Below are 13,450 nucleotides of genomic sequence, written 5' to 3' on the forward strand. Positions count from 1 at the left end.
AAAAAACTGTCTGTTCAGTACTTCGGTTTATAGCTACTGAGAGTGATAATTTAAGGCTTAGTAACTTAAGAGCAGCGACACATGTAAAAACTCTGTTTTGGAAATTTGAAAGTCAATCGTTTGTTTTTACTATGTACCTACGTATTCTTGGGTGACTGATTTTTGGGCGAAAGCAACTTTCGACATGACATTTTTTCGAGTTTAAAGTATTTGTTTATCAGGCGTAGACCGGTGATTACACAAAGACTGCTCGCACACCTACAAATACCGCCTAATGAATAATAATACGCGGTTGTGTTGGCCACCGAGAAGTTATCAAACTCCGAGACGAAGCCGTGGTGTTATAATACCTTCGAGGGCGATAACAACCGCAAGGAAGTTTTTTTAATCAACACCCGTTGCGATCATAATTGTTTTTTTAGACTACAATTTTATCAATCTGTTTCTATCATTAGACTACAAATTTATCACCACTCTTTTATCGCCACTGTTTACTTAATAACAGTCGCGATAAAAGAGTGTGATAAACTCGTAGTCTAATGCTGAAGTGTTTTTCCAGTGTCGATCAGGCATTAAAATTTATTACACTGGCAGTTTAGTTAACTGCTATTATCGGAACAGGTGTTGATTAAAACTCCATGTTACACTATCAATTAGTTAAGTGTGCGTAACATTTGATTCCGCTGGCAGAAGAATTAAAATACTATAACTAAAATTGTAATTTAAAAAACATTTGCCTTGCTTTATGTCATTCTTAGTTTTCTGCTCCCAGACTCTGGAAAGAGACAATGAAAAAATTAACGAAACAGTTAGAAACAAAGAATTGTTATTTTTATGTAAGTTTTGCAGCTTTTAGGCTATGCTAGAAGAGATAAGAACGCTTCAAAAATTTTCATGCATTCTTTGCAGCAATTTTTAGTGAATATAAACGTTAGGAAAGCCTGATTGCTTCATGTCATGAGATCTTTCACTCTTACGTATATTCAGGCATGTTTATATGCGGACTGCAATTTTGTAGAAACTATGCATTAGAAATACCAGCAGAAATTGATCCGAAAATTTCCTCACACGAGTTACAAGTTGACTTTCGGGCAAAAGAAAGGCATTACGAAAGTATTGCATTTTCATCAGTTTTGTAATGTAAATGCAAATCAATCAACTGGTGCTGAGTCCTTAAAAAGTCAATATATTCATTGCGTCAATAATTCTGTTCATGTCATATTCTGAATTGGTAGTTTTCGGTTTGACAAAATATAATTAGGAAAATTTTTCTTTTGGTATTGGTTCCAAGTTATAAAACCAGTGAGATTAAGGGCAAATGTAACAAGGATATAAAAAAGAATGAAAATAAGTGAAATAAGGTATTTATTACTTTAATCGTCGGAGCTATTGTGCTATGCAAGAAAAAATGTTTGATTGATTTATAGTTTTATTTAGTTTATTTATTATTCCGCCATGGCTCCAACACTCTGAGAAAGAATTGAAGATTATGTTCTATATAGAATAGAATGAAATGAAACATTATGTTATCATACATTAAGGAAACGGTATCTGACTTAGTCTTGAATGCGGTGAATGCAGTGAATTAGACTAAAATCTACAATTACTTGCCGTAAATAGTTTATGATTCTTCAAATTACGCCCCCCCCCCCATCCACCATTACCTATTTCAGATCCACCTTTGTCGGTTATCCACTTGAAGGATACATTTTATACCGTAGTACATTGCTGAAGCGGTGAATTTATCTAAAATAATCATTGAGTTAAGAAATGAAAATATCTAAGAAAATAGTTCAGATTTGCGATAAATCTACGTTTTTGATCGTATTCAGCGCACTCACTAATTTTCTAAAATTAGCCACATTCACCGTCATTCTTACATAACATTCCTGTCAGTGACCTTGAAACCTCAAAATAGCATATAAATGGTAGCATGTATTCTGGTTTCTCCTGACTTTCGCACTTGTTCGATCCTATCCGACGATATTTCCTTAACAAATGTTCACACTTTTCAACAATTGTTAATGTTCTCATTTGTTGAATAGGAGCAGTTTCCTTTTTGCCAGGTATATTGTGATCATAATTCATCATTTCAAACCTTTGTAATGGTACGCATAAATATTGCAATCGAAGTCCTACTTCGTATAAGGCTATATACAGATTATCAGTACAAACACAAGCATTAGTTTGTTCACACCTGATAATGAAAACAAAAATTTTGTTCACGGGCCGAGAAACAGCATTCTCATTTTGGTTGATTATGGGGGGGGGGGGGGGGATTATCTTTCAAATTTCCTAAAATATCAGTTGTAATTTGTATCTTATACGCGCCCTATGTAGCCCCCCCCCCCCCCAGTCCCCCATTCAGTGCTGAACTTCATTTTTTCACTTTCGTTAAATCCGGATACTCAATCACTTAGTCATGCTTGATTAAAAATTGTTATTTGTTACTTGTGTTTTTCGTGTTTTTAACTGTTGTTTGCTAAAGGAAATTAAGACGTCAAGGCCACAGTGACTAAACAATTAAGGTTTTCAATACCGGTACCGTAATTGAATGGGTACATAAACCAATCAACTCTTATCGTTCAGAAACATAGCATTCAAACAGCAAATGCTGCTCAAAATCTCGATTGAGCATTTTTAACCTATAACTGTTGATCGAGCATATAAATCAACTACATGCATGCAATAAACTGCGTACAAAGAGAGAACAAAGCTTTAGTTTGCTATTTCAAGCAAACAAGGTTTCTAAGAACAAGAATGCGACATTGCTCCGGGCGACTGTAACCAGAAACGAATACTTAAAACTATTTTGCGGCGAACTAAGTAGACCACCTAGAACAAATAAAGCATTTTAAGTTATCTTTCTTGTTATCTTTCTCCACTTGTGAACTTTTGATTCAGATCAACCCTTTGAGGTAAACTGTGAAGAAAATCTGTTAAAAGAAAGCTAAAAGCCACTAAAACTATGCTGAAAACATTCATATTTTTTAACAAAAATTTAAATTTGATGTAGTGCTTTGAGCCCGAATCAATAACAGCTCGAATAACGGTCAAATGATTTGTATTATTTATTGAGCTGCATCAAAAGGACCTTGCTTCAATGCAAAGATTAAATGACTAATCAGAAAAAAAAACTAATCTAAGAGTTGAACAACAAAGGTTTTTCATATATTGTTGTAAGCTGATACTTCCAAGTTAGATTCATTCGTATGCCATTAGGTCTTTCATCTGGCGGCAACCGTCAGAATTTATTGGACGCTTAAAATTTTAAATTTCATGTAAATTAAACTGTCACTTTTTTACATTATTTTGACCCTTTTCAGCCTTCTAAGCATTTGAAATGTCAATTCGTTTCAAAAGAAAGAAAGAATTAAGTCAAGCATTTTTTCACTCCGAGTAACAATTTGTGAAAAAAAAACCCAACAAAAAGCACAATATTTTCAATTTTCTGAATTTTGTGAAGATAAAAAAAGTGCATCCCACTATATACAAAATACCCAATGAAAAACAGAAAACTGTCGAACACTTGTAAATAAAATTGGCAGAACGCAGCAGCAAACTTTTGAGAAAATTTTTTAAAGTAAAAAACTACAGTTTTTGCAAAATTTAGAGAAGAACGAGAAAATTATTGTTTGAGAAGTACAAAAACACAAGATGATCAAACAGAAATTTTGGAAATTAGACTAATCAAAAACGAAACGGTGGCAATCTTATAGAATTCAAACAAAATTACTACAAGTAAGCCAAAAAAATTAGCTAAAGCTAGATAAGACCAGTACCAAAATACACAGTCGCCTTTTGTGAGCTTATTTAGTGACAGCAGGCAATATCGGAAGAAGTTAGCGACGCTAGATATGGAATTCAATTTCAATAAATTGCTTGACTTGTGCTCAATTCTCTTTCCACACATTCAAAACACTTTGAATAGTTCCAATGTCCAAAAAATTTGAAAATCACAAAAGATATCATAAAAATATTCGCGGACAATTTACAATTTTCAAAACCGCCTGAAATAGGAAATCGCAATTGACTAAAACAACTTATGGTGAATATTGATGAATTGGCAAATATTGAACGTAAAGCAAATATACTTTATGTGTTTAAATGCAGCCGTTCAAATTCCTTCAAAGAAATCTGTTTCTTGCTATCGCAACTTTGACATAAGAAATTAATCCAAGAAAAAGTTTCCATCAGTAAAAAAAAACTGATTTTGGCCTGGATATTGATAAAAAAAGATAGTTTTTAACAAACTACGGCCAGCATTTGATCAGTTTAAAGAACAGTTTTAATGTTGTGAAGCTAAGTTTTTGGCACCAAAAACTTTGTTGACATTTTTATGGAAAAATTTATTTAGAGAAAAGAGTTTAGTTTTATATCTAATTAGTTAAGCTAGTTGTTGTTCGCTTCTTTTAATACCTCTGTTCTTCACATGAGTTTAATGGAGATAAATGAACCCAACAAAAGATTTACTGATCCCAAGAATCATGCCTTCAATGGAACAAAAACTCCAAAAGCGTAAAATATGAAAGATATTTTTTAAATTAAAATTTATTATTTTGGCTCAGTTTTTAAAAAATCTTCTGCAGATTTTGACGATTGCACAAAAAACAACCATCCGACTTTCCTAGAAGACTAGTTTCAAATACTCTTTAACTTATTCGCGTTATAAACTTATAAAACAAAACAACTGACTTCTTATTCTTGGGACAGGATTGAATTGTTTTTAATACAGCAAACAATAAAGTTGAAAAAACTTACACTACAGATAACTATAGGACTGTTTTACATAAAAATACTTGAGATCCAAATGAGTAGTGAAAGAAAAATAATCAATTTTGCGTGTATTCAAAGGAAAAACGATTAGAAAAATTATAGTGAAAAGTAAGATTTAGTAGAGGTCAGGGGCATCGAAGACAGGTTCTTATTTGTTTGTCTCATTTTTTTTAGAATTTAACATCTAGATCTTTTCTTAATTATATTATTGCTAATTTGGCGTTGTTGGCTATGCAATTGCTGTGTATATATTGATCATAAAACATCAGGAATAAGACAAGAAGGAAAAGGCGTGATCGAATCTGTTTGACGAAGTCCAAAATATGGCTATTGGTTAATCGTCGTCTATATGTGTGCCAAAATTGATACAAAAAGGTATAAAGATTTTAAGTTAGAAAGAAAAACAGTTTCTGAAATTAAAGAAAACAAAATATCTATATTGATTTTTTTAGTCAAGCTATTCGGGCGAAATCAAACATTATCAGATCCCTCTGACAAATTCTTCTCACTGATGTGGTTAGGGGCTCAAATCTATTGTCGACTGTGTGAAAATGAGGCGATGAGATTTGTAAGCGGGCAGAGGGACAAAATTTTCACTTAGTGCCTCACATAACATTTTCAAAAAATATACCTGATCCGAACTGAAAAAATTAAAACACTTTTGGTGCCTTTTGATTCGAAATTAGGTTTGAAGGTGCTGATTATTGAACTCAGTGCCTTAAAATTTTTAAAAAACGTTAATTGCCCTTTTCCTCACTTTTTAAACTAGCTGATACAAATGCGGAGCAATTAAACAGAAAAATTTAATTGACTGTTTGCCATAAGCTTTGCCTTTTTCACTTTGTTAAGATCACCCAAATCTGGAAAAATAAAATCCAAGATGGTCAAGACAAAGGCATTGAAAAACATTAACCTAACTAAAGGAAAGGCGGGTTGAAAGATAATTTAGTGGTGTAAATTCTAAATGGGTGAAAAAACTCGCACCTAGAACTCCAGGCTAGCAGTCAAACATTTTAAGCACCAAACTGCAACAACTTTTAGATTCACCCGCTAACAATTGTTTTTATTTTAGCAAAAAACTTCATTTTGAAATGAGAGCAATTGGACTCACTCAATATGAAGAACTGAAGCGTAAAAAACTACGTAAAAATGGTCAAGCATAAATCTACTGCGTGAAAATGGTCAAGAATAAATTTTGCATTGAAGAATACCAACACGTTTACAGTAATTGCTTCAAACTTCGTTCGATAGCATTTTACAAGAACGCAACTACAATAACTTCTTCAAACTTCGAGACCAATGCAAATTTAACAACTGATTTTCCCATAACCTAAAAAATTGGGGGCAGCATTTTTTAAGGGGGGATTGCCGCGCGGGTTCAAAATTTTTTGACAAACCTTGAGATTTTTGTACCAATAATTGAGAATCAGAAATCAATTTGTGTTAAATTGGCAATTCTTTTTCTGGTTCTTGCCGTGAAATTTGAATTATAGTATGATATGTTTTTTTATTAAAAGCGATACTTTTAAAACCCTGTTATCTTGTTTGCTGTACTATATTTCATCAATTGCAATACCAATGAAATTAAGTAAGGCTTACTTTTGAAGATCTCAAATAAAAAAATTGGAAACTTACTTTGTTGAAAGTTATGCTTTTTTTCTCGAAATATTTTGCCGGCCATAAATGGGTGTGTTTTGTTTTACTGCGTGAAAAGGAATAAACTTTTAGAAAATACATAATACATAAAAACAATATTATACAATGCAAATGTAAAATAATATATGTTTTTAGATACATGGTTTTTTGGTTTAGATTCAGATAAATCAGAGCTTGATTCTGCTGTGTTTTGGCTGTTCCATTTCAATCGCGGGCGCAAGCTCTCTTGACTTTGGCTTTTAAAGTCTTTGGACTGGTCAAAAACTACATCCTTAAACCCTATGCTTATCATTGCCCTCGTCTGATCTATTCAAAATGAAATTTTAACTAAGTTGAACTCACCAACAATTTGGAGCACAACTTTCAGAGGCATGACAAACACCCCCACCATCAGATCACTAACAGACAGTGAGGCCACCAAGTACATGCTCATATTGTGCAGAGAAGATCTCTTGAATATTGTGAACAATACCAATACATTTCCTAATAAGGTCAGAAATATAATCAGTCCATATAAGGAAATTTGAACCGATGTTTCCACCGCGCCCATTGCGCTCATTGATGAAAGGGTCAGAGATGATGATGATGATGCTGATGATGATGATAAGGAATTGATTTCATTTGGATCTCGACCCTCGGATCTCATTTGCATTGCTTCCAGGTCTTGCCTTGAAAAGGATTCTGGAAAGATCTGATCACTGTACATGAAAGATTTCAACAAATCGAGTAATTTTTGCTGAGAACTGCGTTTCTGTTCGCCATATTGTTGCAAATGAAAGCGGGAAAACACTGATGAGTTGGGATTAAGCTGGGATAATTCGTGATTACCAAAAGAAGGAATCAAATTTCCTGATCCGTTAATAACCGGAACCCCGACTTTGTTATTGGAAATTGAATTCAAGTGTCCATTTTGATCGTGCAAATTGGAAAGCCACCATTCAAAGTCGACACCCGCACTTGTAGGTGCCCGGGAAATGTGTGAAATTTTAGTGGTCTCAACTCCGTTCAACAGTTTGTCAAATCTGTTCACGTTAGAATGGTTTAGTTCACCTCCGCTCTGTTTTTGTTCATTATTCTGATGAAGATTAGTGGAGTGCTTATAGGGAATTTCAGCATAAGTCACAAAGTGCCCGCGCCTAATCATTTAAATCCAGTATTGCTGTAATCGCGAGTAATGGCCTCTATCTGGTGACAGGTATCATATTGCCGGGCAACCCGTCCAATCAAAGCGAGACCAAATCGGGGGCTAAAATATGGGGAAATCAGAACAACAGAACAAGAAGGACAAGAAAAGAGCCGTTACCAAGGACTACTAAACTGCGCTCGCTCTTTTTGCTATGAGAGATAATATGAACAAATTCAATGTAAATACGCGCGCGGGGTGGTAAATTTTCTACCGGGTAACCAAACAACCAGTTCCATATATAGATTTCTATGGTAACATTTAGTTTCCGTTGTCTATATAAATTTTAAATTTTGGCCCTTTTTAATTATAGTAATGGCCACAGCTACACAAATTTCCTTCAACTAAGGAAAAAATTTTGACTCCGAGGGAACAAAGCGTGTTACGTAAACCGAAGAAAATCGTCAGCATTTTCGGTTAATACAATTAGCGTTAGTTTAAACCAATAAGCTTTTTCCAATTTGCTTGGGTAAATAATTTTGCCCGTTTTCGTTTTCCCCTTTTTTGCTAAATTAAAGAACAAGCAGAATGTTCACGTCAATTCGCGTCAATAGGCACCTTTTTGCAATAGTTCGCCAATTTTTGGCAAGTTTTAAGCGCTGTTAATTAATAAAGAATGAACAAAGTCTGAAGAAATGCGAACTCGACTGACAATTACGCGTTCCGTTTTCTAGTTCTTATTTTGAGAATTTGATTTTCCCCACAACGCCAATCTTAGCAGTGTGCTATTTTGCGCCAAAATTAATAGCTGATAAATAATTAATTTATATTTTTTCTTTTTTGTTTTATCAATTAATAAATAGCCATACATAAATCCAATATTCATAAATGCAGTTTTAAGAAAGAATTGAAGTGTGTAAGGGAATAGTTGTTTCGAATTCAACGGTAGGAAAAATAATGGAAAAATTGGATTTAAGAGTGGAATTTGAACAAAAAATGGCGGCGTTTTTTGTTGGAGTAATCGTTGGACGAAACGCAGGTGGAAAAGGGCTTTGAAAGGTCTTAGAAGATTAAGTATCTCAAGTAAATCTCAGATAAAAAGGTCTCTTCTATTGCTAAATTTTGAGATACAATCTCAAGTCAAACTCCCAAGTCAAAAAGACCGTCACCAGGTTTAATATAAAACTATTACATAATAAACGCCCAATTACTTATATATGAGTAGCTGTTTTTGGTCCCACTAATTGTTTGATAGCGGAGGTGGCGGGGGAGAGAGGTGGGGGGGGGGGGGGGGGCATCAGGTTAAACTAACTGGAATTGTATATGGAGCGCGTAGGGAAAAGTTTAAGATTAAAATGGCTGCAAGGTCTGAATAAGGCGAATTAGTCTTGACTTGCAGCTCTGATAAACGTGATAGTATGCTGTCACAAACACCAGTCTAAATTCAGACGAGATTTAGTTAAGACCTCACAACTGTTACAAAAAGAAAAGATTATAGCTTGTCATAGGATTTACTACAATACTCATACATTTCACAATAGCTAAAGGCGAATAGCAAAAATGCCTCAATAACAGTACAAAGGTACTTTTTTGCTTGAGAGAAAATATTTTGTTGTTAAGTCAACACACTAACTCTTGCAGAGAGTGAACAAAACATTGGGTGAGGGGTCGAAAAACTTCAGATTATGTCCAGATCTGTTTTTTTTAAATTTTATTACTCATTAATTGTAACATTTCCTGCTTAATTATCAAACTTTTAAGCTTTTATTGGACAGACTGGAGACCAGAAAGCTCTCACCGGATTCTCCAGTGTTCCAAATGCACCAGGAGGTTGTTCAACTGCTATGTCATTTGATTGGGATACGTTTAATGAAATCTTTTTTTCACGCGTATAAAATGAACCCTCTTAGCTGAAACCCAATTTATTAACTTCTGTGTTATATGCTAAAATAGTGAGGTGTGATAAGTTTAGATGTGAACTAAACCTTTTGCGGCTCAGTCGTTTCACTCAGGCTCAGCTACATCCAAAACAGCTGACAATAAATTTACAACTTCCTCCAACAGCGAAGATATATTCTTAGTAGACGGACTCAAGCTTCACATGAAAAAGTGAAGAATTTTACCACAATGTGTGATTCCCGCAAAAGCCACTTTTATGCGTAAAGGCACGACGGTATTTTTATCCACTAATAATAAATTGTTTTCTGCAGTCATCAATATCATGAGTTAATCACTAATTTACACAACACAATCATTTGACTGCAGTGAGATCACCAAAGTTGAATTTAACACTGTAGTTGAATTTTGATTTCCTTATTGCTTCAATTATTTCCTGATATGTTAGTTATAAAAACTGCTCTGCCTTTGTTGTGAGAGCTTGAAAGTTTTTTACGCTGAGTTATTTGTTAAGATTTTTAACAAGGCTTCAGAAAAAAAATTGTTGTAGAGTTCTACATCAATATAGTGATCTGGTTTATTCTTCTTCGGGTATACGCCAGTCAGCTATTCACAGAGAGCAAAAAAGGTCTTTTTAATCTTGTTTTTAACTCCCTTGTATTGTTCCAGATAAAATTTTTTTGAGTGATTGGTCTAGGAAAATATTGATTTTTGACGGGGCATTTGTTTCTCTCTGCTGCGTTTTTCAGTTCGTTATCTAACCAGCATTTATTGTTGTATTTATGCAGAGTAATCAATGGCAAATACATTTAGGGTTTTTTCATTATTGACCGCAACATCAACAAACATTTTTGTTTTGCATGTGGAATCTGTTTCAATTAGTTCGTATCATAGAAAGCTATTGATGTTCTCATGATATCCTCGATTTTGTAGTTCGGACCAATTGCGAGAGTATCTGACGAATCGTTCCTCGCTCGTTTCTGAGTTAGACTTATAGTAGCAGAAAACTATCCCTGTTTAGCTTCTGGCACAAATAGCATTGTTTTTGGGAAATTTGTTTTTTTATTAAAATCAGGGCATTAACTTAATCTGTTTTTAATTTTTGCCTGCATTCCCTAGTCACAAAAAAAAATTATTTGCGAAAATTTGTAAATTAACTTTTTAAACAATTGGTTAATAAAGCATAATAATTGCAAAAATTAGTATGTTTTTTTTACAAATATTTAGATTAAATTTGAAAAGATTTCTAAAAATGAAAATTTATTTGGAAATACTTGTAAATGCAGAAATTGATTTGCAATTTTTTGTAAAACTATAGATAAAATTTGCAAATTTTTGTAAAACAAAAAAAAACTGCAATTATTTGTAATCTAAAAAAATTTTTAGTCTACTTAAAACTGATTTTAATAATTTTCCTGGATTATGTATATAAGAGAATGCCGCCATTTTAGGAAACTTGAAGCCTTCAACTCACCTACTTTTAAAACTGATTCTAATTACAAAACTGAGTTTAGAAAAGTGGAATAAAATTTAAATCTGTCATAAAAATCGGCTTCCATTTTTTTTCAACTCTAGTTTGTACGATGATTTTTTGTTTAAACTTATTCTGCCTTTCAAAAAATTGAGATTAAAGTAGTAAAATTCACCGTTTTGGTCATAGTTGTACAGGTAAAACTGTTTCTAATCAATATGCTTCAATTTCAAACAAAATGAAGCTGTTAAAAAACGCACGCTTGAATGTCAACAGTTTTTTGTTTTTAAAGAAACTTTTTGAGCTTCAATTTTTGCTAATCGCTGATTTGGATGCCATAGGAGATCAATTAATTCGACTTCAAAACTACATCTGGGTGAATAAAATGTGTTTTAAAATGACTGAGAGTTCAAATACACGGGCTTAGGATAACCTTTGTTAAATTAAATCGGGGTTTAGAGATGTAGATCCAGTTTTAACAGTTTTTGAAAAAATTTTCAAAGAATATTTTGCGGATAAAAATTGAGCGATGCTTGTCTTTTCTCTGCTCAATGATTGCGACAAAATCAATGATGGCAGACAAAGGGTGGCACTTATCAACCGAATCTTTGTGGTCCTTTGAACTGACACCAATTAAAACACTTCAGGGGATATTCAAAATCCACCTTGACGTGCTTCCTTTGTTAAGCGCTGTCTGATCATCACGATAGCAGGAGCGATTTTCTATTCACGTCACTTCTTTTGTCGGCTAGCAATCATAGCTAGTAAAGGTCACTATGTTTTAGATATCGTTTGTTTTTGTCTTCACTCTACCTGTGAAAAGTGAAAAAAAAGGTAATTTCCAATCAATATATTTTACAAAAATAGATATAAGTGGCCTCAATACAAAGCCCCTTGGGGGTAGAGTTTTATACCGAGGATATATTCTAGTCGCACATTTTTCTAGCTACGGGTATTTGGTATTTGATGTTTTGACACATCTTACTGTACTTCTAAGGTATCTTTGTGCGTTAAGTTATCTTTTTGAGCTTTTTTTCTTCATATGGAGCTAGTTTTCCATTTAATGTCTAAAATCTATTACTGATTCTCATATTGTAAATGATAAAAAATATCCAATTTTTTAGCACTGTTCTTTTAAAGTGGTTTTATGTAAAACTCTAAAAATCAGTAGGATCGGTAATGTGCGTTTGCACATAATGTTCTAACCCACCGGATAAATTTGTTCATGAAAGAAGCTTGTCATGATTTACGCATTGCCGCTACTAATGTGAAAGTTTGGCAAGATTGTCTCAGGAAATAGATAATTTTTTGAAAAAAAAAACACGAAAAGAACATAAAACTGAAATAAATTTTAGCTTTTCCCCTCAAAAATTTATTTGTTCATTGTTTTTACTCGGGCGATATTACAAAAATTTCGAAAAGTTTCTGATTAAAAATGCACTTTCTTCAAAATAAATGCACCTGCGTTGAACCATCTGATCAGCAAAGAATGCAAGGAGAAAGATGGGAACTTTTTTATATCCCAATTTGTGAGACTTAATAGTAATTTTTTAATCCAATTGCAACATGCATTCAAGTTCTATTATACAGCTTTAAAGGAACAGTTTGGTTTATGATACGGATCACAGACACAGGAAATTAAAAAAACAGTCCTTTTGGTAAATGCGTTCAATTTATATGACGCAGAAACAGTTTTTGAACTTTCTTTGATTAGACATGTCAAATGTGAAATAATATAACCAATATTCTTTATCAAACCGTATTGACCCAAAGCAAAGGTAGAGAATTACAAAGCAAATATCCGAAATGGCAAATTTCAACTTTAAAGTGAATTTTTCGTTTTGTTAAAACGAGCAACAAAAATCTGTCACCAGTTTTCACGATTCATATACCATGCTTAACAATGAAATATAGTTTCGCAAAACATGAAAAAAATATTTATATTTTGGAAAAGGTCTAAAACTTGACACAATTATTCACTAATAAATTTAACCACAGCTTTGGATATGCTAATTAGCTTAAAACTTTATCCGCCGAATTTTATTTTTCATTTACTTGTTACACAATTCATAGACTTGAATGTTCTTGTGAACAACCAGGAGTGTAATCGCAAAACTGCAGATTGTCTTCTTAAGCCACAATTTTTACCAAGAGGGAATCTTCATAAATTAATCACCAAATGGTCTTTCATTCATTTCGGTCTAATTGACACTATATTAGTTATTTGGGAAGAGTTAATTATTGTGTGGAATTTGGTGATCTTAGGCGAAAAACTTAGGGAGAAAAAAGTGTCCCAAGTTTTCGTACTAGCGCCATAAACGCCCGACAGAATCAATTATGTCTACTTGATTTTTGGACATTGGTCGTAAAATGCGTACCTGTTGGAATGATCTAAAAACTATCACTACAGACAATAAAATAATGAAGGTGCATTTATTGTTTTTGAAATTTCTCAGTCGCCTTATTTTTGTTTTCTCGTTATCATTTTTTTTAGCTACGGAAAGTATTTTAGTTTGTTATCATACAAA

General features: G+C 33.3%; 1 protein-coding gene across 3 annotated transcripts in view; it reads right to left on the minus strand.

The window, feature by feature from the left end:
- LOC142358149 (5-hydroxytryptamine receptor 1A-like) overlaps window positions 1-13,450 on the minus strand; it is a 94,511-nt gene that overhangs the window by 28,025 nt on the left and 53,036 nt on the right. For 2 of the 3 annotated variants that reach the window (XM_075409620.1, XM_075409626.1), the window contains exon 2: window positions 6,775-7,678. In XM_075409620.1, coding sequence (XP_075265735.1) covers window positions 6,775-7,576 — 802 coding nt within the window. In that variant the 5' untranslated portion in view covers window positions 7,577-7,678. Of the gene's footprint in view, window positions 1-6,774; window positions 8,784-13,450 lie in introns of those variants that run through there. The other variant, XM_075409613.1, reaches the window with a different exon arrangement.

Source organism: Convolutriloba macropyga, chromosome 2 (genome assembly GCF_964194025.1).
Source record: "Convolutriloba macropyga chromosome 2, txConMacr16.3, whole genome shotgun sequence".
Taxonomy (NCBI): Eukaryota; Metazoa; Xenacoelomorpha; order Acoela; family Convolutidae; genus Convolutriloba; species Convolutriloba macropyga.